At 46.1% G+C, this 23,270-nt stretch overlaps 1 protein-coding gene across 4 annotated transcripts in view; it reads left to right on the top strand.

Annotated features, from left to right (window-relative positions):
- Positions 1-18,668, top strand: part of LOC111851647 (BTB/POZ domain-containing protein KCTD1) — a 35,969-nt gene extending 17,301 nt beyond the window's left edge. For 3 of the 4 annotated variants that reach the window (XM_023826735.2, XM_023826734.2, XM_023826736.2), the window contains exons 2-5: positions 7,559-7,737; positions 14,181-14,325; positions 16,503-16,808; positions 17,819-18,668. In XM_023826735.2, coding sequence (XP_023682503.1) covers positions 7,574-7,737; positions 14,181-14,325; positions 16,503-16,808; positions 17,819-17,977 — 774 coding nt within the window. In that variant the 5' untranslated portion in view covers positions 7,559-7,573 and the 3' untranslated portion in view covers positions 17,978-18,668. Of the gene's footprint in view, positions 1-1,073; positions 2,772-7,558; positions 7,738-14,180; positions 14,326-16,502; positions 16,809-17,818 lie in introns of those variants that run through there. The other variant, XM_023826733.2, reaches the window with a different exon arrangement.
- The last annotated feature ends 4,602 nt before the right edge of the window (positions 18,669-23,270 follow it).

Below are 23,270 nucleotides of genomic sequence, written 5' to 3'. Positions count from 1 at the left end.
CCGACCTTCTTTTTCCTGTCTTCAGAAAAGAGCGGTTGTATTTCTGATCAGTTTCCTGCTGTGTGGATAGCTCACAAGACTATAGTCCTCGAAGTGTGTCGATTAGATTTTCTTTGAGATTATATAAAATGTCCAGTAAAAACTTTATAAATTTTGAATTACTTTGTAATCAACTGCTTCAACAATAACGCGTATAACGTTTCCCTTATAACGCATTCGTATGTAGCCTACACAGGAAAAGGTATTGGGCACGCTCGCCTTCTCCTATGTGCAAATTGCCCCCCGCACAGGATCCAATACCCCCCGCCCCCCTCCGAGTGTCACTTGTGATGTCACCAGTGTCGCAGGTACGGTCAGGTGGGTGTCGTTTGCTATACAGTGGAGACATGTACTGCGATGGGTAACTTAAAGTGAACGAGGCACGGATTATAAGGAATAGACATCATAGCTTGGACCAGATGTCATTCAAGGCAGCGGCGAAATGCAGCTGAATCATGTCCAGCTGGAGTGTAGTAAAACTCGTTTGCCCTCCCACGTCTCCTTACCTATATAAAAATCCTATAAACTTCCTTTGTTTCCCAAGTTCTCGCAGTTTTGGGCTTGATACCCAGCTGCGTAGGTGTTTGAAGGTGTGCCGAGACATGCACACATCTAACGAAAGTGTAACAATAGACTTTAGAAAAGTGATGTTCATTATACGATGCTGCATGTACCTGGCAAGGCTTCAGACTTTTTTTTTAACAACATTTGACGTAAAACTTAATAGACCAATCACTTAATCATTGCATCCTGATTTATTAACTACAACTCTTTATTCAGCTTAGTATTTATGCTTGATCGATTTTCTGCTACCGCAGCCTTTTAATTGTTTTTTAACAGCACCTGGTGACATCTAAGTATTACGTATAACTACTGTATATGGTGCACCAAAAATTTCTGCAGCTACTCCGCTCTCCGGGCTCTTCCAGATGTAAAAGCCGAGCGTCACTGGAAGCGTTACTTTAAATAACGGCGGCTGTGCGGTCCAATACTGGACTCTGCAGACCGATGCTAGGGGGAAAAGTACGATTGCTCCGGACGGCAGCCGTGCTCCTTTCGGTGCGCTCGGTCCCTGCACCTTTAAGAGGCAGTCTGCCTGTAGCTGAAGGTCACTAAATACAAAAGCTCTTAGCGCTGCGGTCCAATATAGCGCATGCGCCCGGCCCGGGGACTGACAGAGGGACCGCAATATGGCGAGAATGCCTGGCAGCGGGGACTGCGACGCCGGTACCGAGGGCACGGAAAACAAGCGAAGTGGCAGCCAGGGCAGGAGCGATGAAGAAGAGGACGAGATTCAGGAGATACAGATAACCGGGGACGAGGAGGATGAGGATGAAGAGGAGTGGGAAGCGGAGTGTGGGGACACGGAGAACTGTTCCGGTGGGGAGGCGAAAGCGGTCCTTATGCGCAATACGGACCGGTGTAGTGAGTTCGACGCGGTGGCAGACCCCTTTCACATCCCAGGGCTGGACTCGGACTTGGAGGCGGATCTGCAGCGCTCAGATCGCTCCAGACTTAGTGAAAACACGCGTCTGGCCACCAGGTACGCGGTCCGGATTTTCCGGGAGTACCTGAGCGAGAAATCCCAAAGTCCTGACTTTGAAACTATGGACAAGGAGGCGCTGTGCAAGGTGCTACGCTCCTTTTATGCGGAGGCGCGCTCGAAAAGTGGACAGCTGTACAGCAAGTCTTCTCTCATCAGCATCAGGAGCTCCCTGAATAGGTACCTGAATGAACCGCCTTACTGTCGCACCCTGGACCTGACCAAGGACCCGGAGCTGAGGAGCGCGAACCTGACGCTGGCGGCGGTCATAAGGAAGCTGGAGGAGCAGGGCGCAGGTCCCGTTGTGCAGAAGCAGGCGATCACCCGTGCGGACCTGAGGAAGCTGTACACCTCCAGCGTGTTCAACACGAACACGCCTTTCGGCTTGCTAAACAAAGTGTGGTTTGAGACCTGCATGTATTTCTGCACCAGGGGGAGGGAGAACCAGCGGGAGCTGGAGGAGGACTCATTCGGACTGGCGATCGACGAGGATGGGAGGAAGTTTATATACTTCAAAGCGCTGGGGCCGTATCACAAGTCCAGATCAGCGTCATGGAGTAAAAAAAGGTCTGACACTGACGACGACAACCTGCCCCGAATGTATGAGACCGGCACGGAGTTCTGCCCCTATGCCAGCTTCGTGAAGTACATCTCCAAGCGCAATCCGCTCTGTAAGGCGTTTTTCCAGAGACCCCGGGACCACTGCAGCGAGAGCGACATGACCTGGTACGAGAACAAGGCGATAGGCAAGAACCTGCTGGGTACGAGGATGCAGATGCTGTCCAGGGCCGCCAAGCTGTCTAAGACCTACACGAACCACTGCATCGGCGCCGTCTCCATCGCTACTCTGAACAGCATCGCTGGCATCGGGTCAAAGTTAGCGCCTCTGCACGCTGCTCCGGAAACGGTCAGCCGGGCGCAGCATCAGTTCCAGTTGGTGGTCCCTTTCGTGCACCAGGTCGAAGATGGCATAGAGATCAAGCCCCCCAAAACGACGAAGCGGCCGCGGCCGATATACCCCGTTGACCTGTCCGGACCTGCGTCCCCCAAAAAGCTTTGTGCGCGGTCGGCGGAGCCCGATGCCTCCCCCGCCGAGGTGCCGGTGAGAACTGACCCGCAGCCGGCCGCTTCCCTCGAGTCGAACGGGCAGCCTGCCACCCCCTCGCCGGCTATTGTACTGCCTGCGCAGGTAAAGGCGATTCAGACACTTTTTTTTTTGTTACACACCGCGTAACAAAAGTTTCACCAAGTCCTGTAATCCTCCTCATAACGCGTACGTGCGAGCAAAAGCCGCCCCGATCTTATCACGGCGCTCTTGCCCGCACATCTTTCTGTTGCATACCTTTTAATCTCATATCACCGTGTAAAATAAGTTTCATAAACTTTTGCCCGTTGTCTTTCTCATGTATTTTGGCTTCGACACAAGACATTTTCCCTCGCAAATGTACTAACGACCTTGATATCCCCAAAACTTCCCATTTCAATTTGTCTGATGCATGTTGTCAAAAATTGCAATAAATTATAGCAAACAGTTAATTGTCTACTTTTTATAACGAGTTTTAGTAAATAAAAAGCATGAAATGCATTTGGTTTTATTGCTTTTGTTTTTCTATTCCAGATTTTGGTATTGATTGTCCATGATATAATTTTTTTTAAGGCTCATTAAATATATATGATTGAATATGTCATTAAAAGCCAGAAGTACCCACGTAACTTATTTTTCAGTATATTTTGCAATGTTCTGTCAATAGGGATAGTGTATGTTAGGAGCTAAGGGTGTGTGCTGAGACCTGGGGGGGGGGGGGGGTAATGATGCATCTGTGGTGATCTTAGCTGCTGCATGATAGGGACCAAGTGTTTTAACTGCACTGCACCATTGCTGGGTTTAGGGAGGGAGGGGGGAGGGGGGGGGAGTCCTGGGGCTGAAATATTTGTCTTGCTCTTAAAATTGCAATAGGGAACTCAGGTTTAACCTTTAAAGTGAATATCATCTGTGATGGGAGTCAGTTGTTGATCACGTGTGTGTGTGTGTGTGTGTGTGTGTGTGTGTGTGTGTCACGTCAAAACCAGCTTGAGGGACCAAAGTGCTGTGCACAGCCTGCATCTGTGGCTCCATTCTGTTTCCCTCCTGTGCTGAGACCTGAAACTCAGGAGCCCCCTCCCTCCCCTTCCCCCCCCCCCCCCCCCCACCCCCCAGCCCTCTGCAGTCAGCTGGAGATGCCAGTCTCAGGGTCCTTGATCAGCCTTGTGCAACCTTGGGAAGGAACCTCGGAGGGCCAGCTGTGTGTGTGTGTTATTTATTTAAATTTCATTTTCCGCGGCGCTCGGCTGGGCCCCACGCCCCCTCAATGCCGGAACATTCTGGCTAAGCACTTCCCCAACCCCACCATCCCTACCTCCCCCCCCCCCCCAGTACTAAAAACACAACACGTAACTCAGGTAAGATTTAGGCGCACGCTCTGTGATCGCTTTATTGTGCCTGGATTGTGCTGTCAGTCCTCAGGGGGGGACATGGACCTGAATCTGCAATAGGCACCTATGAGAGGCTGGCGGGGATTTAACTTGAGCTCCAGTCGGATAACGTTCCGACGGTATTAAAAAAACAAATGGATTTTGTTTATCAGCTCGTCATCTTCCCCTGATCCGGAATTAATCTGCGCTCCGGTAATGCAGCCAGGCCCTCTTACAAGACCTGCCATTCCAGTGGCATCTCAATCATGACAGTCTATTTTAAATAAAATTCTTTCATTCTTTGTCATTTTAAATCTTGAAAGTGAGTTTTGTGACTGGATTACAAGCTACATTAGTTTATGAAGTGTATGGTAAGTGTTCAATGGCTGCTAGTAGGTAGCAGGGCTGTACTGGTTTTCAGTTTCTTCCCATGTAACCAGACAAATGGGAACCAGATACTGAAGTAGGCTCTGATTGTACCACTTCTGCAAGACACCCCCCCCCCCCCCCCCCCACACACACACACACACACACACACACATTTAGCCGGCCATCACGCTCATGTTATGAGCTATTTCTATCATCAGCAGTTAGTTTAAACAAGAATCATAGGCTTTCCTATGGTATGAAATGTGGCATTTTATTTTTTATATTGACCTTAATTCTTTTTAAGTTGCATTTGGCTGCTTAGCCAGAGCTATCCAAAGTGGCCAGAGCTGCACTGATGTGTATAGCCGGATGCTTAAGCGAAGCCGTTGAGGTTCCCTTCCTCTAGGAGCACAGCGGAACCTCTTTAGGGGGAGGGGGACACATAGAGGGAGCTGCACCACAAGTACCTGTGATTAGGTTCTCACACACATTCGTGTGAAGGTCGCCTGGATCTTAGCCGAGGTCAAGTTTTTCCACAATTCACCATAGGTTTTTTTCTTTAAGATGTTCATAGTAACTGGGTCTAACAGTTAAAACATCATTATTTATGCTCACCACACTGTATTTCAGTTAATTTACTACTGGCAATATTGAGGACAATGCCCACATGAAGCCATTATCTCAAAGTACTCATTTCTCTTTCATTTGTTTGATGACATAATTAACTAATTAGGTATTCAGAGCAGTAAAAGAGTTGTATTAATATGTTGAAGGCAATTATTAAATGTCTGTTACATTAAAGATGTACGTGCAAGCACTAAGAATCCGGGAAGGGGAATTGGACTCCGTAATCCATGTTTTTTTATGTTTTGGAAGTTAAGCCCTAAACACAATGCTGGGTTTTCAGGTAATCCAAATGAACATTTTGTTCTTGCGTGATGATGCTGGCTTATTCGCCCTCCTGGACCTCATTCTCTTTACGTCAGGGTGGAACTTGCAGGCTTCCATAATAATGTTTACCAGATGTTGCGTTTCATGTAGATTAACGTTGGGTTTAGATGTATTTATTCGCACATTTATTCCCCCCCCGGTATTATTGTTTGGTGTGTTTGTTTCTCAGCTCTTCCTTGTTCTGGCTGTATGCTGCTCTGTAGAAACAATTTTGTTTCACATGTGTGGAAATAACAATGAAGTGACTAGACTGGAGTTGACATCACACAGCTATCCCAAGGTTAAATTAATTGTTTTTGATTTAAGGTGCATACAGTTTGGTTCTTGAGAGTGCCATCGCCTTAGATGTCTAGTGCTCTGTCTCTGTGGAGATTGCGCTGATGACGGCGACATGGGGACCACGGCAGGGTCAGGCGAATCCTTCGCTGTTCAGGTGGTCACGTGGAATTGGCTTTCTTTCCCCGTGTTTTGGCTGTGAGGGACATCTCTGTGCCTGGGTGCTACGTTCAGGGTATATACACACAGCTAAAGTCCCCCAGTTGTGTGAGAAGTGGTCCTGCAGAATATCAAACGCACCTGCTATGTTGTGTCCTTGTTGTAAAGATGTGAGCAAGCAAGGTCTTTGAGCACAGGCAGGGGTGCCGCTAGAGAGTTTGTGCCCCATGAAAGCATATCATATCGGGCCCCCAATCCAATTACATTGCAAATTTTCTAGGGTCCCTGTCACTCAGGGGCCCTTGGAATCATCCTAACTGCCCCCCACCCCTATGATGCCCCTGAGCACAAGCTTGTCATGGTGTTGGATTGTATTATACTAGTCATAAAACATGAATTAAATATGCGTTCATGAATGTGACCTGCCTGAAGATAATAGAATCCCTCCGTACATTGTACTGTTTTCATAGCACAGAGTAAGGAGTTAAGTCAGTGGTATGACCAGCCACTTTTTGCGTTCATGGCACTGTGGAATATAGTGTAATTTCATATTCATAATAGAAGCAACAATAACTATTTTACAAGCCATTGACTGTAACAGTAGTGTCTGCTTTTTACAATAAATTAAGCAAATTATGTTCTGTGACATTGCTTGGGAATTAGCCTTGGAGTACAGTAATCAGGCTGAACTTAATGTTCTGTTTTAGTCATTAATAGCTCAGCCACACTGCTGTAAATGCACTCTGGACCTATATGGCACCATCGATATATATAAAACAAACATTTTTCTTGGAAGACATGGGGTGTTTAACCCCGCGCAGGGACCGCCGGGTGTGAGCAGGCCACACGTTGGTGTTAGTGGAGTCTGTGTGGCTGCTGATACCCCGTGGCCTAAATTGGGACGGTCTCGGAGGGCGCCACTGCGCCGTATCCGGTGTCTGCTCCCGCCCTCCCCACCTCCAGGCCTGGCGACCTCCTTTTTGCCCTTTTCCCAGCCTCGACTTTGTGTCCTGCTGGCCAAACAGACGACGTCACCTGTTCCTGGCTGAAACTCCGAGTAGCACCTTGTCATCCATTATTGACTAGGCCATTAAGATAGTAGGAGGACAGCGCTGTCCCCATCGACGTTTTGCCCACATCCATCCAAGAGAGGATCGTGGGTAATGTGTCAGAGGTTTCTTTACTGTGGTCCTTTAGCATCACTGCTAAAATTATAATTGGGAAACGCTGTTTATGTTCAGCTGGTTTGAGCCATGCGCATAATCTTGGTTATTTCGGTGACCGGCTACTTCTTGGGGCCCCAAGACACTTGCGTGGATTCTCAAGTCATTTTTTAGTTTCAGAAAGACCTCCAGGATGGATCACAATGTAACTTAGACAGCATCATGGATCACTGAGGTCAGGATTGTGACAAATGGGCACACAACTCGCCCATTTTTGGTAATAGAAACTTCTTAAAAGGTGAGGATAAATGTTGGCTTTGCTAGGAATGCCGTGAGAGCCTTTCGAATAAATCTTCATAGAGCACTGTCTCTATAATGTGCTATAAAACATTATATAAGCCATTATCTTTAATCATATGCACCAAATGCAACAAATATCTGCTTCGTTAGTGTTGACGTGCCTAAGTTGTCTAAGTGTCGTTATCGATTTTATTAGGTATGTTACTGCTCAGTGTATTAGGGCCCATGCCGACACTGGTGGCACCAGCTTAATCCAGTGTTGTTGAAATGTAAGTTTTTCAAAGTCACCTTTCTGTGTGCCCAACAGGACAGCCGTGCCAACATGTCCAGACCCATGATAACCAGGTCGCCCGCCTCCCCGCTGAGCAGCCAGGGAATCCCCACGCCGGCACAGCTGACCAAGTCCAACGCGCCCGTGCACATCGACGTGGGCGGTCATATGTACACCAGCAGCCTCGCCACGCTGACCAAGTACCCGGACTCCAGGTAATGTGAGACAGCACCCAGCCTCCTCCAAAACCCACCATTGAGATCCCTGACCCCTGTTTTCGCTCTTTTGGCCTTTTGGTCTTAACAGGGAAAGAAACCTTCAGATAGCCTCTGGCTACTTCATCTGCATTTCCTTCCAGAAAGATCTTGCAGTCAAAACTGCAGGTCAAGTTGTTTTTAAATAAACACGCCTGCTTAGCGACGTCACTTATTTATACATCGGGCTGCTTGGCGGGTACATTTGGCGTCCGGGATCTGTAAGACAGGAGCTCGATTTGGGTCACGACAGCAGCGTCGCCGGATTGCGTCACGCTTATTCACAGCTCGGTATTTTTAACCCAAGCAATTCAGGGCAAGTGCCCCGCTCAATGGTACAACAGCCAGGCCCCTTTCCCCAGGCACACCAAAAACAAGTTTAGAAAGCAAGACTGCTAGCGATGTCCCATCGGGGCTGAGGTGTCACGGGACGGTTCCTATTTTAACAATAGTCGCCATTGACTTGCTTGAGTACCAATCTCCTCTTTTGGAGTTTTATCATGCAAGATTTGTCCAGAGAGAAATTTTAAGACGATTCGGGTGTCCCTTTATTTATATTTGAATATGGCTGCATGTGACCTCAGAAACAGTGTCAGTGCAAGACTTTTAAGAACAGGGTTGATTTGATTTCTTTTTTTTTTATTATTGGGGGTATTAAATGTGCCATAATTCATACAGAGGGGACAGCCTTACCATTAGCCAATGATATGTTCTGAACTGTTGAGTGACGTGGGAGGGGACACTCCAGGGCCCAGTCAGCTTTCAGCCAATGTGTGTGTGGATTAGCTTTGTTACATTGTGGGGTCCAAATGTCCCCACAAACATCTGTGAATGTAATCAAAAAACTAAAAATGCCAAAAGTTTGGTTACTTATTGTTAGGGCTAGGGCTGAGTAGGGGTTAAGGGCATTATGTTGGGATTAGAGTTTTCCCCATAGAAATGAATGGAGAGTCCCCACTAAGGTAATAACGGCCTTCCCACAATCAAGTAATAATTACAAACCTGTGTGTGTATCAGGGAAAATGAACGTGACATTGTCAATGTCCCCATTATTAAATGCACTACCTAAATAATAAAAATATTTAATTTAAATTCATAATGAATATAAGCTGATTTGCTGCCTGCGTTGATATTTTCTCACATTCGTTAGGAGGTTATGGTGTGAAATTATACCACAGAAGAGAAGACATCTCTGTGACCTTTGACGATCACGCTCTGTTTTGAGAATCAAGCAAACGTGCTGTAATACCGCCTGAGAGGTGTGATGCACTCAATTATTGAAACGTAAAAGCTAAATGCTTACTAATATGGAATCTTGTTTGCTTGTTTAACTAGGAGACCATTACATGTAGTTGAAGGCAGTGCAGGATTTCCTTCAGATAGGATGGAGGCCCATACAAAGACATACTTTAGATGGTGAAACTATCAAAGTATTAGATCGCAGTGGTTCTGGGCTAAAGTAGTGGGTTTTTAGTTGTTTTTATGAGAGAATTGAAACAATTTCTTGCTGTGAAAAGTCTGTTCTAGACCTGGTTTCCTCAAGGGGTGTAAGGACACCGAACCTTCGAACAGTGATGATATCCTACTGCTGACTTACAGGGGTTGGACAATGAAACAGACTGGCCACTGGCCAAAATAGTGTTTCACGCCTATATATGTGTACAGCCAATCTTCAATGATTGCACATTTCATCAGTTAGAGCAGAGTGTGAAGGTTCAATTGGCAGAGTAATAGCACAGCTGTACATAAAATATTGCAATCCACACAACGTAATGGGAGACATGTCAGAGTTCGAAAGAGGAAAGTTGTTGGCTCACATCTCACTGGCTGATCTGTGACCAGGACAGCAAGTCTGTCTTGTGTCTCGAGAGCCACGGTACCCAGGGATGGACCACATCCAACAGGAGTAACTGAATGCAAGAGGAAGCTGTCTGAAAGGGACGTCTGGGCACTAACCTGGATTGTATCCAAAAAACATAAGCTGCCCAACTCACTGCAGAATTAAATATGCACCTTGACTCTCCTGTTTCCACCAAAACTGTTTGTCCGGAGCTTCACAAGGTCAATACTCATGGTTAGACTGTTATAGCCAAACCTTTGGTCTCTCATGCTAATGCTAAACATCGGTTTTAATGGTGCCAGCAGAGCAAATCTTAGGCTGTGGACAATACGAATCATGTATTGTTCTATGAGTCCATCTTCACTGTCCTACCCATATCCGGGACAGTTACGGAGTGGAGAAGCCCCAAAGAGGCTTACCACCCAGACTACTGCGTATGTAGAGTGCAGCGCAGGGGTGGATCAACGATGGTTTGGGCTGCAATGTCATGCTATTCCTTAGGCCCACTACTTGTTCTAGATGGACGCATAAGTGCATAAACCATTCTAGAGGACCATGTTCACCCAAAGGTTCAAACGTTGTACCTTGAAGGTGGTGCCGTGTATCAGGGTGATAATGCAGCAATACACTCAGCAAGACTGGTGACAGAGTGGCTTGATGAATATGAAAGTGAAGCTGAACATCTCCCATGGCCTGCAGTCAGCAGATCTGAATATTACTGAGCCATTTTGGGGTGTTTTGGAGAAGCGAGTTAGGAAATGTTTTCCACCATCAGCATCATGTAGCGACCTGGCCACTGTTCTGCAAGAGGAATGGCTCAAAATACCTCTGGCCTTTGTGCAAGACTTGTATCTGTCATTCCAATGACAAATTGCTGCTGTATTGGCCACAAAAGAGGCCCTACACCATACTAATAAATAATTGCGGTCTAAAACCAGGTGTTTCAGCCTCATTGTCCAACCCTTGTAGGTTGACGGGCTCTTGGAGGATCTGTTAGATTCTGTGGAGGCTTTGCTGGCCTGCAGCAAGGTTTTGTACCTGATATATGCCTCAGATGGCAGCCAGTGGAGGGAGACCAGGAGGAGATAAAAAAAAAAAAAAAAAGTTTTGGGAGGTCAAAGACGCGACATGCAGGAGAGAGTGGAGCAGGGAGAGGTGATGGAGAGCTTCAATGAGCAGCTGGGTAGGGAGCAGCTTCACACAGCATCAACTTCTCTGAACGTAACATGGAGGACCAGTGTGACGACGTCACACACTCCATGGTTAATGTGTAAGGCTGCAAAAATGTATTCTTATTATTATCTTTATTTTCTTTTTTATTATTATTGCACTACCTCACATTGGCCACAACCATCATATATGCAGTCCTTTCTTTTCATTCATTCATTCATTCATTCAGTGTCTGGGCTGAACCAACCTGCATGACCTGCTTCTTTTAAAATATCACTCCAGATCGGCACTTGCCCTCCCACTCATATAGACCAAAGGGAAAGGGGGGGGGAATGAAAAGAATGGAAAAAAATTAATAAACAAATGCTATCCTTGCATGGGGTAGCATGACATGCGGGGTGTGGTCTACCTGGGGTTAGGGGTGTCATGTATGGGGCAATGTCCTGGGGGCTGCCATGCCCCTCCCTCCAGCCCGCTCATGGTGTGCAGTGGGCACGGCCTGCCTTGGATTACCAAACAACAGCCTTCCCCCAATCAATCTTCCTTTTTGCTTCTACCTCTCCTCTCTTCCATCTCTGCATCCCAATGTATCACTTTTATCTTCCCCAACACACCAAAAGACAAACACACACACGCAGAAACACAACACATGCCCACCATTAAAGTACAGCATGCAACCTCAACAATCTACACATGTATACTTCATAATACCTAACGTTTGTCATTGTAATTTTTTAGTTCATTTTATTTTTTTCTTTCTGTATTTCCTTTCCAACAATTTGCTCTCACTTTGTATGCTTTTTGACCCTCTAATTAAAAAAAAAATTACAATAATCGTTTACTCATGTGATCAGGCGATTAATCGATTTTGTTGGCGCAAAACACAGGGTTTAAAGAAGCGCAAATACTTTATTTAAAAAAAGGAATGACAAGTCACAGTTGTAATAACTTTACACAGCAGATAATCAGTGATAACAGATAAACAAAGATCTGCCTCCACGATGTTTAGCTGGCTAACAATTGTACTTTATACCACAAAAATGCAACGAACTGATGGCAAGATTCATTGTGCACTATTTTTATTATCGATTAATTATTGACATTAGTTGTTGCAGCCCTGTTTAATGTTTAATCATAGTCATTGTAATATTAAGCAATATAAAGGATTGTATCTGGAATCTTACAATCTGGCCAGAGAAATGACACTGGAGTTTTCCTATCCATAGATAAGAAGGGAGGAATCCCCATGTGTGGTCATGCGCGTCCCCCATCTCTCGAGCTAAAAATCACTGGGCTTTTAGAATGGACCATGGTAAACGATTAATGGAATTGGGTCGTAGCCGCATGCAGACACCTACATTTAAATGTTGCATGCTGTTTCCTCATCCCAAGCGAGTGGTACGGTTACCCCGGCTACGACCCCTGCATTGCTTGGTATAGGCTCTGGGCCACTATCACTGCGACCAGGATAAACAGTTTGAAAATGGATGGATGTCCTTCCCTGCTTTATTAGGTTCGAAAGCCCCCTTGGAATTTCATGGAAACTATGTTCGTCCCCCAATGTCGCAGTCTACCTGTGTCTTGGTAGAGGGTAGATAAACCACAAGTAGAGCTGTGAAAACACCACAGACATATTGCACCCCTCTCAGAACTGGGGTAGAAAGCACTGATACATGGCAACACTTATTTGGGACTTTTCTCTTGTGTTGTCTCCATATACAGTATCCTCTCCCTCTCTGATTTATCACAGCCATGAGCTTTAGAATTAATGTCACGACACCTTGAAGATGGCAGGCGACTCGCAGCATTAACTTCGATGCCGTGTGAGTAAAATGCCATTTGCAGATTCATAATTTGCTCATAAGACGCTTATTGCCAAATTGAGCAGGACCGCTCAAAGCCATTTCCCCTTGATCGTCAGCAGATTAGTAGCTTTTTAATAATCCTTTACATTTCGCAGACACCGTGCAACCCTTCTGAACTGTACCGATACAGGGTACGGGCACACACCTGCACAGGCCGGCCTGCTGCGTCCTCCGCTTCCAGGAGCTGGACCATTTAATAATTATAATGACACTTTTATTGATCCCTGTGCAGAAATGGTCATTTCGCCTATCCCGTCTTGTTCTCCATGACGCACAGACACACATGTAGGTAAGAGCAAGCTTGGTAGGGAAGGGCAGCCACCTGCAGTGGAGCTGGGGGTTAAGGGCCTTGCTCCAGGGCCCACGGACTTGTGACTATTCTGCCGAAGCCGGGCTCAGACCGGCGCCCTTCCAATTACAGACACAGAGGCTTAGGCCGTTGAGTCAAACATTGCTAGTAGTATGACCATAGGTCTGTGTTTGAGTTGCACTGCAGCAGAATTTTAAGTTTTCTATTTGTTTTTTGATCCCTGCAGCAATCGTCCACATACCCATGGATTTTTTGGCTGGACCACTACCCCACCTTGTTTGGCTAATTGGTACCTCATTGAGTTAACTAATTTGTTAATCAAGTCAATTAATTTAATAGAGCTGGTGGTGAAAAATTGTTACTTTTTGGAGAACAGACACATTTTTTTAAATTGTGTTTCTGTTCTAACGTTAAATTTTGTATTGCCTGCAGCACAGATAAACAGCCTTCAACATTTTTGTCGACTGCCTATGACTCTCGCACTGTACTGTATCTGGGCTGCTTTTGTGTTGCTTTCCACTTGCGAAGGCTGCTTCTCCTTCCTTCAGGCTGCCACTCTGGATTTCTGTGGATTACCGGGCCAGCTGTGGCGCCCTTCTCAGCGCTAGGTCCCCCGTAATGGGGATGAGCTGAATGAGCAAGCGGGATGGTTACAGCTGATGCTGACAGGGAGGAAGTGTCAGCATCATGCTGTTGGAGTCCCTCTGGAGAATCCAGCCAGTCCCCTCCCCAGGGGGTACCAGTATACAAATGCTCCTCTGGGAATTAAAGCTATTTTTTTTTTTTTTTTTTGGAGCTTAAACCGCTTGTAATAGCTGTAGGTGAACTGTACAGCTTTATGGCTTTGGGTTCTTTTTTTGTTCCAAACCAGTTACAAACTCATGGTTTTGTAAGAGCAGAGTTAACTATCCAAGCTGCATATATGGTTACAAAGACTGAAATCTGGTGATATTGTAGCTCTGCTGTTGGGTTTGCCTTTTGAGTTTGCTTTCATGCGTGATGTTTATTCTCTGAATGCAGGACTTAACCTCTTCATTTGTGTGTGTATATAGTCATAAAAGTTGACTGAAATCTCGCGGTCTGGATTTTCACATTTGCGGCTGTCATTTTAGAGGTGTCTTGCTAATGCTGGAGTTACCCTCTTTGTTTACTCTGTTGGGATTGGTGACTGCTGGTCCTTCCTCATGAAGATCTCCTCCCGTCTGTCTGCCCTATCCAGAATCGGACGGCTTTTTGATGGCACAGAGCCCATCGTGCTGGACAGCCTGAAGCAGCACTACTTCATTGACAGGGACGGGCATATGTTCCGGTACATTCTCAACTTCCTTCGGACCTCCAAGCTGCTCATCCCAGATGACTTTAAAGTAAGTGTCCCTGCCTGTAGTAAACGACTGTCAAGCAGCTGATCATATCGGCCGCAGCGTCGCTCAGAATGACTGCGCTATTGAAAACTTTGAAAAGTTCAGTTGACCCCTGAAACACAATGGGATGTGAGAGCAAAGTCTCTAAATCCCAGGGTGGGTGGGATTAGCATCCGCTGTCAACCACAGCTAAATTTAACATAATCAGTACCATTAAAATAACAAATGGAAAGTGGATTAAACGGTCAGTGATGGACAGAGCATGATAAGCTCACATCCTGTGGGTTTCAAAGCCTTCTTTCACCTTTTCTCATCGCTTTTGGATAGTCTTATCATTCTTGTTCCACGTTATAGAGGTTTTCCCTCTTAAAAATAAGGGATTTGCGTGCAGTTGGGTGTCACACTGCTAATTATAAATGACCCTGTGAGAACGACCCACTCCGTCGCTTGATTGTCGGCTCACCGCGGGACCGCTAAAGTGTGTCAGCCGTAGAAAACGGGGTCTGCCAAGGACTTACTGAAGTACACTAAAATGGAAAGCATTATCCAATGGTCAGGAGCCTGTGAAACTGGTCAATGAACCCCCCCCCCCAAACACATTTTTATGAGAATCATTGCTTTTTTTAACCTTGTCTTTCATTTTTTTTGCACTGATGTCATGCAACATGCAGGTCTTCTGTAAAGCCATAACCAGCAAACTTAAAATTTTGTCATTTGTCAATTCTGTCTTTTGAGGTAGTATTGTTTGCCTGGCAGTCCTACCCAGATGGGGCTGTCGTATATGTGGGTTTTTGCTGCAACTCCCTAATTAGATTACTAATTGGTTGAAGACGCCTCACACCTGGGTTTGACCAGCTGACCTAAAGGTTATCCCAAAAACCCGCATCCACACCGGCCCTTTGCGGACAAGATTGTTCATCCCTGCTCTATAATGATGAGTACAAAGTTGATGCATTTAGGTTCTGGAACGGAAAGGAAGCTTAATGAACCTTCTGTAAAGGAAGAGGATTTATTTCTAATACCTTTCATCCAAAGCAACATTTATAAATGAATGTTTGTGTGTTAATCCATGCATCTTCCAATGCATGAGGGGCATGCAGCATATGGGGTACATCTTGGATGGCATGCCAGTGCAGCTCAGGGTACAATCCTGCACACTACAGGAAATTTCGAGATGCCACTTGACCTAACTGTATGTCTTTGGAACGCGGGAGGAAAATATAGAATCCAGCGGAAACCCAGAGGAGATGAGAGAACATGGAGAGACAAACACGCAGAGTGGAGGTGGGACGGTGCTGTCCACTGAGCCCCCGCCCGCCCCGTGTGTGTTAATGCTGTCCAAAAAAGACTAAAGCAGTACAGCGCCCGCCTCCCCCCCGGTCACGAGTCCACCAGCGCTCAAGGACAGGTTACAGGTCCAAGTCCCAGGATGAGCTACCTTATAACCACCTTACACAAAGCTGGTCAGTCTGATCTGCTCCAGTAAAAAAAAAACCAGCCAGCCCTGTAAACTGGTGAAACCAAGTTCATTTGAATAAAATGCATCAGCTAAGCTACCAAACGTAAAATAAAACCAAAAGCAAAAAAAAACCTACTATTCATAGGCAAAAAAAAAGCAATTTCCATATCGCACGTAGCACGCATGTGGTCTGTAGCTGGTTATAAGGCTGTAACGTTAAAATCAGGATTGGTGTTGGAAATGCTGGTCCGATTTGTATTACGTAAGTGTTAATGCTCGACAAGTTAATGGTTCTTTGCCGCTGCAGCTGTGCATTTAAAAATGTATAATCTGCGGCTTGGAGTGTGAAACCCACTTATACCACCGTTACCACACATTTTGGCTTTCGCCTTTTGTACATAAAGACATTAATTTTCGTGTTCACAAGCTAGAAACACTTATCAGTAGGACTACTTTCTTCTGCCGATAACGAAACATTTCTGCTTAGTTTCTGATTTCAAATTGTCTTGTACATCTGGAATTTCAAATAATGTGAGTGAAATAATTATATCACTAGCTGATTTACTACTTGACTGGCACTACATGTGCGGTTGTAGAGAATTAACGAACTCTTCTGACTCTTGAGAATTCAACAGTGCTGTGGTGAAATAGCAGATTCCTCGTACATAAGAGTATGGTGGTTGCCCCATAAGCAGCAACGCCCCCTATGTCTCGCCCACAGGATTACAGCCTGCTGTATGAGGAGGCCCGCTACTTCCAGCTGCAGCCGCTGCTGGCCGAGCTGGAGCGCTGGAAGCAGGAGCAGGAGCTGGGCTGGGCGTCGCGGCCCTGCGAGTGCCTGGTGGTGCGGGTGGCACCTGACCTCGGCGAGCGCATCAGCCTGAGCGGCGACAAGGCGCTCATCGAGGAGGTCTTCCCCGAGATCGGCGACGTCATGTGCAACTCCGTCAACGCTGGCTGGAACCACGACTCCACGCACGTCATCCGCTTCCCACTAAACGGCTACTGCCATCTCAACTCCGTCCAGGTGAGGTCGCTGGTGGGCACCCGTCCAACATGACCAGTTAGGAATTTGTGTTGGGGGAGGGGAAATGGCAAAATTTAGAGACCGAATGCACCTCCTGTCCTACTTAAGGACTGTGATTATTCATGGGTTTGGGAGGTGACCTTCAATGGAAGCCAGAGTGAAGGTGCCACTGTGTCTTCACTGAGCCACTCCCCCATGGTGCCGTTAAACCTTCCACACATCCCAGCAAAGCCCTGCCATGCTGCAGCCTCATGCTCCAACCTTCACAACTGTGATGGAGGAAGAGAGGCCTCTCCTCACCAACCCCCCCCCCTCACGCACACACACACACACACACACACACACAGATGCCCTCCGGTTTGCAGCCTTCAAGAGGGTGTGGATTTGATCGCCCCCAACTGTCCGGAGGCGGGGTATAATCCTGTTTGGTTATTAAAACATATCGCCACTGGGTCCTGTGTGCGCGCTAATGGAGGGCGGTGGGGGCAGCGGGTGGGGATGGGGGGAGACGGATATTGCCAGCAGTGTGGGACCTTTGTAGTTTGGCACGCAGCGCCGCCTGGAGCAGCGAACACTGCTGAGCTCCTGTGCTGCCAAGTGGCACAAAATAAAAAAAAAAAAAAAGGGCCCAGAAAAATCGACGCTTGCCGGAGGCCTCCCTCATGGAATGTGATCTCAGAGCCTTCTGGAGCGAACGTCTGCGAGACTGGAGGTTTGGGGGGGGGGGGTTGTGTTATCGCACTGTTGTCAGGGTTATCAGGCAGAGGGAAAGATATGTTGTGCTGCCAGTGAACGAGTGCACCCCTCTTTCATACCCCATCACCCTTCCAGTTACAGCCATCAACTTTCACAGTCCGTCCATCATCGGGCCGGTGGGGGCAGTGCCAGCGTGTTAGATGCAGTCCCGTGCCGCCTGTTTTTTTTTTTTTGAGGAGCTACATGTTTGGCCCCGTCTGCTCGCCCGCCCCCTACTTCCTGCCCTGCTAACGTCTCCCCCCTCCCCCCCCCAGGTCCTGGAGCGGCTGCAGCAGCGCGGCTTCGATATCGTAGGCTCCTGCGGGGGCGGCGTGGACTCGTCGCAGTTCAGCGAGTACGTCCTGCGGCGGGAGCTGCGGCGGGGCCAGCGCGGACCCTCCGTCATTCGGATAAAGCAGGAGCCTCTGGACTAGGGCTGGCGGGACGCAGTTCGCCGGCTGGCAACGTGGGGGCGCCGCGTGCTCCTTCACTGTGCACTGCTCTGACTGAATCTGGAGAACCACATGGACTGAAATAAACGGACAATGACAAACCCTCAGCGATTGGCTACCGAGAGACTTGAGCTGAAGCTTGTTGAAATCTCTGTGGATCTCCGCGATCGGTCCATCAGGCCCAGCAACCCCCCCCCCCTCCCCATTCTTTGATTCCAGAAAAATAAGTTTGTTTTAAAACTTTGGGACTACATCAATTAAAGAAAATGTCATTGCCATGAAGACCAGGAAGATGAGATCATGTTTCCTTTTTTAAATGGGAGGGGGGGGATCTCCGCTACAGAGGGATTAGTGCTGTGGGGAATTCAGAGATCCGGTACTGGCATATTTGTAATTTTCATTTAGTTAGAATTAAACCAGTATTTTATATGAAATGTCAACATGCCTAAACATATGTTCACATTGTCAACATATATGATTCCATGTATAACAAGCCTAAGAGGATAATTTTATCTCAAAGTGTTAAAAAAAAAAAAAAATCCCTTACCTGAAGGGGTAAAGTATACAGACTGGGACTTTAAATGAAACCTCTTGTAGTCAGCTGTAAGAATATTCTGTTTTTATGTAAGGAGCTATATATTGTACTTTTAATAAAATTAGGATTTTAAAGACATTGCCACATACCTGTCTTCATCTGGGAAGTCTAACCCAGCCTAAATGAAATAGAGCTGAAAGAATGGAAATAGACATAACAAGTAGTTATGAGACTTTAAAAAAATACTGTATTTGTAAAATGTAATTTTTAAATCACTAAAGTTATCATGTGTCTGTCCACCAGTCATTCTGCTTGTCTGCTATTATCAATACGAGAAGAATTCCTTCCGTCGCGCAAACTCCAAACAAACCTCAATCTACTAGTCATAAGGGTGTAATTTTTCAGATGGCGCCCAGCTTTATAATGCAGGAACTGGGTGAAAATCATGTGCTGTATACTGGACGTCCTCTACCGTCTGTTCACTTCTGATGAAGAAATCTCGCAAGAATAAAGTGAAAAGAATGTAAAATAAAAATGTATACACTTTCGTTAATATCCACCCCATATCTTTCGCTGTTTTACATGTGTGTGACGTTTATTTGATAAGATGCCCACGCTACACAAACCAAGGCTACATTACGCGAGGCCATCAGATTTCAGTCACCGGCGGTGGGTTTTAGCGCGTCGGTCAGCAGCAGCTGCGTCCGCGCATTTACTGATCCCAGCGCACTTTCAAAGGCATCTCCTGCCCGGGGACACGCCGAAACGGCCTCTCTTTAATACTGACCCGGAGATCTCCAGCAAACATGCTGCCCGCGGGGCACTTTGATGTCCCCTTACACGGAGCAGATGGGCTTCACGCTGTTCGTTTCTGTTAGCGAGGTGACCGAGAACGGGAGGCTCAATTTGTCCTGTCATTTTGCAGGGGAGCCGTGCTCCGCGCGCCTCCCTTTGGCGCTCGTCCGCTTAGCCGCTAAACCCATTCACCCACACGCAAAGCATCCACACATGCATTTATTCAAAACTTCAATGAGTTACTCATTTCAAAATTTACATTAAATTTTTAGACGAAAAATACTCCGTTTTTAGACCAATTTGCGTACACGAGGTACAACAACAAAAAGCCTCTGGTGACATGAGCCTGGAGGTTTCGGACATTTCATAGCAACGTTGCAACAAACACTAGTGTACAAGAAGGGTACGCATATAAGACAGCCTTAGTGAGAAAACTATGTACAAGCAGTGCACACAGTCGTGCACAGTTTTATGCTGAAGGAACACAGATGCATAAATGAAAAGAATCCACAATTAGTTTAAGGCTGGGTGTGGCAAATTTCGCTTTTGACGTTTTCGAAATGTATTCTTTTACTGGTGCACTGAGGCAGTAATGAATTTGGTCCCCAGGCTGCGACAGACCCCCCCGTGATGAGTATTTGCTGGGAGTTTAGCTTGGCTCTCGTCCTCGCCTGGGGCGGATAGGTATCTGTTCTGCATTTGGCTGGTCTGTAGTCCCGCCACCCCCCCTGCAACCCATCTCTCCCCGCCTCACACACTTCTTGGCTGTTAACACACTGGCTGGGGTCCCTCCGACTGCTTCCCCCAGGATATTCCTACTGAAATGTTAATGTGTCCTTGCTGTAGACGGTGAGCTAAACCCCCCCGCATACAGCCGTGGCAAAACTACCAATGTCACTGTCACAGAAGTTCTGCTGCACTTTTTCTGCGCTGTCCTTAGGCGATACTTTAGCCAAGTAAGGAAACAACAAACCAAGCAATAAACGAGTTTCGATTATCACAAGTGCCCCAACTACCAGTTATCACATAAGACCAAGGTCTGCCGATAGCCCACTCAAACTACCAGCCAGTGCAGAACCTGATCACCAGGAGCTGAGCTTTTTAAAAACTGCTTTAATAAAATGGTATGGTCCTCTGAGGTTTCCCCCTTTGTGTAAGCAATTCTTAAACAGCATGTACTTTAAGCTATTTAGGGAGGTGGTAAGATAAAAGGTGAAGGAGAAAATGTATGGGTAATGCAAATATTTTACTTTAAAAAGTATTTTATATGTCATGTACCTATATATATATATACACACACACGCACACACACACACACATACACACACACACACACACACACACACACACGCACACGCACACGCACGCGAAATAAAAGGCCTAGTCTTTATTCACAAGAGATCAAGAGATTCCTGTGGTTAGCTCCCTGCTCTACATCATCATGCAATGAACCACTACAAAGCTCAAAGAAAAAAAAAAAAAATCAAAAAGAAATTCACAGGAGTCTGTCCCCTACTGGACAGACTGATCATAGCAATACAGACTTAGACAAGTTCTCCTGCCCCTTATAGTGAAAATGCACATGTCATGAAAGATTAATTTCCTGCTTTAGTATTTACGAAAGATGGTTTAAAAAGCTATACTTTCAATAGCAACACCAGTGTCTCCTTTGATTAGCAGATATGTTTTGATGTTTGGTCTATGTGATTTTTCCAAGTGAGGAATTCATTTGGGGGGGTCACTTGTATATCAATATTCTGAATCACTTCAGCTTCAACTTCCTTTAATTACAGAGCATCACATTATTAATCTAACTGATATTGCCCACAGGTCAAAAATTGTAAATATTGATAACAGTGAAAATAAGCATTACTTACATTTGCATTAGTAACATCTGTTCTACCTTGTATTTACCAATTATTATGCCACTTTTTTTTGTGTTTCTTATTCAATAATACATATACTCTAAAGCAGGGGTCTCGAACTCCAGTCCTGGGGGGCCGGAGCCCTGTGTAGCTTAGTTCTTTCCCTGTTCCACCACAAATTATTCAGCTCAAGAGCTGTGTGGTAATTAGCACAAGGAGTTGAATCAAGTGTGTTAAATGAGGGTGAACCAAAAACTGTGTAGGGCTCCGGCCCCCCAGGACTGGAGTTTGAGACCCCTGCTCTAAAGGGTGTTGCCACTAGGTGTATCAACACACCCTTAAGTTGTCATGCTTTTGGGCCCAGCACAGATGAATACCGACAGACGGCTGTACATACATTACATCTCCTGTCATTTGTAACAGACTGACATGCAGCCTTACCTGGAACAATATCATTATTTTCGAGCAAAACCGTAACTAGGAAATCAATCACTCTTTTTACATAAGATAAACGATTCAAGGTTATCATTTGTATCCCAGAATTAAAGTTGTCATAACTGTTGTCAAAGCTACTATAGAACACGCCCCAGAGCCAGTTCTACGTCAATGATTCAAAATGCAAAGAGTCACAAAGAAATTACACATTTTGATGATTTATTGGGGACTCAAATCCCACCACTTCATGCCAGAGAAAGTGGCATAGAGAATACAGAAGCCCGATTTTCACTTAATGAACTGGCTCCTACCAAATTTGCCTATGCCGGTTTTGAGGCCTAACTTTATACATTATGAAATGATCAAATGGCAGCAGACACAGCTTATATAGTTAAAATTGGCACACACGATGGTCTTTGATAGCCTAGGGTTCTCCACCATTGTTGTAAACAGAGAAACCACATAGCTATCTTCCAGAACAGATACCTTGAGACTATGTCATGCCACGGAGGTAAAAATTGTTGCACGAAGTCAAAACTCATAGCGCAAATAGTGATATTTTCTGGCTTCCACATGCATTCGAAAAGAGAAAAGTGGGTCATAAAAGTAGGCTGAAGTACTAAATTGGTTGTACAATTATTACAAAATTAGAGATTAAAAAATCATATGTGTGGGGATTTGAATGAGCAAATCGACACACAGCCTCGGCAGCCTGATATACATTTTCGACTCAATTTTGTAAGACATGAGACCAGAATGCCCACCCCCAGCCCCCGCATCTGCTCGATGCTTCTCCTCAGTTGGGATGGGACTGCCCCCCTCATGGGGAGCGAGTGGCTGAGTGGGTGGGAGCACCGCACTCCCCACAGTGGGCTGCTGTAATTGAGGCAGAAGTGATATTTTTACGGTAATATTACATGAAAATTGCAGTGGGTCGCCAGTGCCACTACGCGTGGCCGAGAATGCTAATACCGTTCCGTGCCCTGCAACCTCTCTGGAGCGTTGTCCTCATCGGCGCGTCAAATCCGGCGACGAATCAAAGGCCAGCGCCAGTGTGCGCAGTGCACGTCGCGAGCGCTCCGACGGGAAGTGCAGTGCGTATTCATGAAATCGCTCATTAATATTAATGCTCGGTAAACTGCCTTTGTTTTCCGCGCTGATGTTCAGGAACTGAATCGCAAGCTTTGATCTCCTGCAGAGAAATGAACCAGAAACGTTATTACAGACACTTTAATGCAATTGATGATGCGATCAATAATTTATGGTACGAAAGTGCTCTAAACATTCCCCATCTCATTCCCCTCTTAGCAAAAAAAAAGACAGGAAGGATTGCTGATGGTTGCTATAATACATTCGATATAAGGTATTCAAGCCTTTTACACAGGCCCCCTTAGGGCTGATATTTGTCCCTCCCCTGACCACACACACACACACACGCACACACGCACACACACACACACACAATACTGGCCTGTCATTTTAATTATTCGAATTTGCTAGCATCACATAATACTCATCCATCAATTTTCTGTACCCACTTGTCCTATACAATATTGCAAAGGTTTGGGGTCTATCCCAAAGGGTATTGGCACAAGGCAGGGAACAACCCAGGATGGGGCACCAACCCATGGCAGGAAACACACAC

Source organism: Paramormyrops kingsleyae, chromosome 1 (assembly GCF_048594095.1).
Source record: "Paramormyrops kingsleyae isolate MSU_618 chromosome 1, PKINGS_0.4, whole genome shotgun sequence".
NCBI lineage: Eukaryota > Metazoa > Chordata > Actinopteri > Osteoglossiformes > Mormyridae > Paramormyrops > Paramormyrops kingsleyae.
The sequence above is the reverse complement of the archived record's forward strand: the minus strand, read 5'-3'. Positions and strand labels throughout refer to the sequence as shown.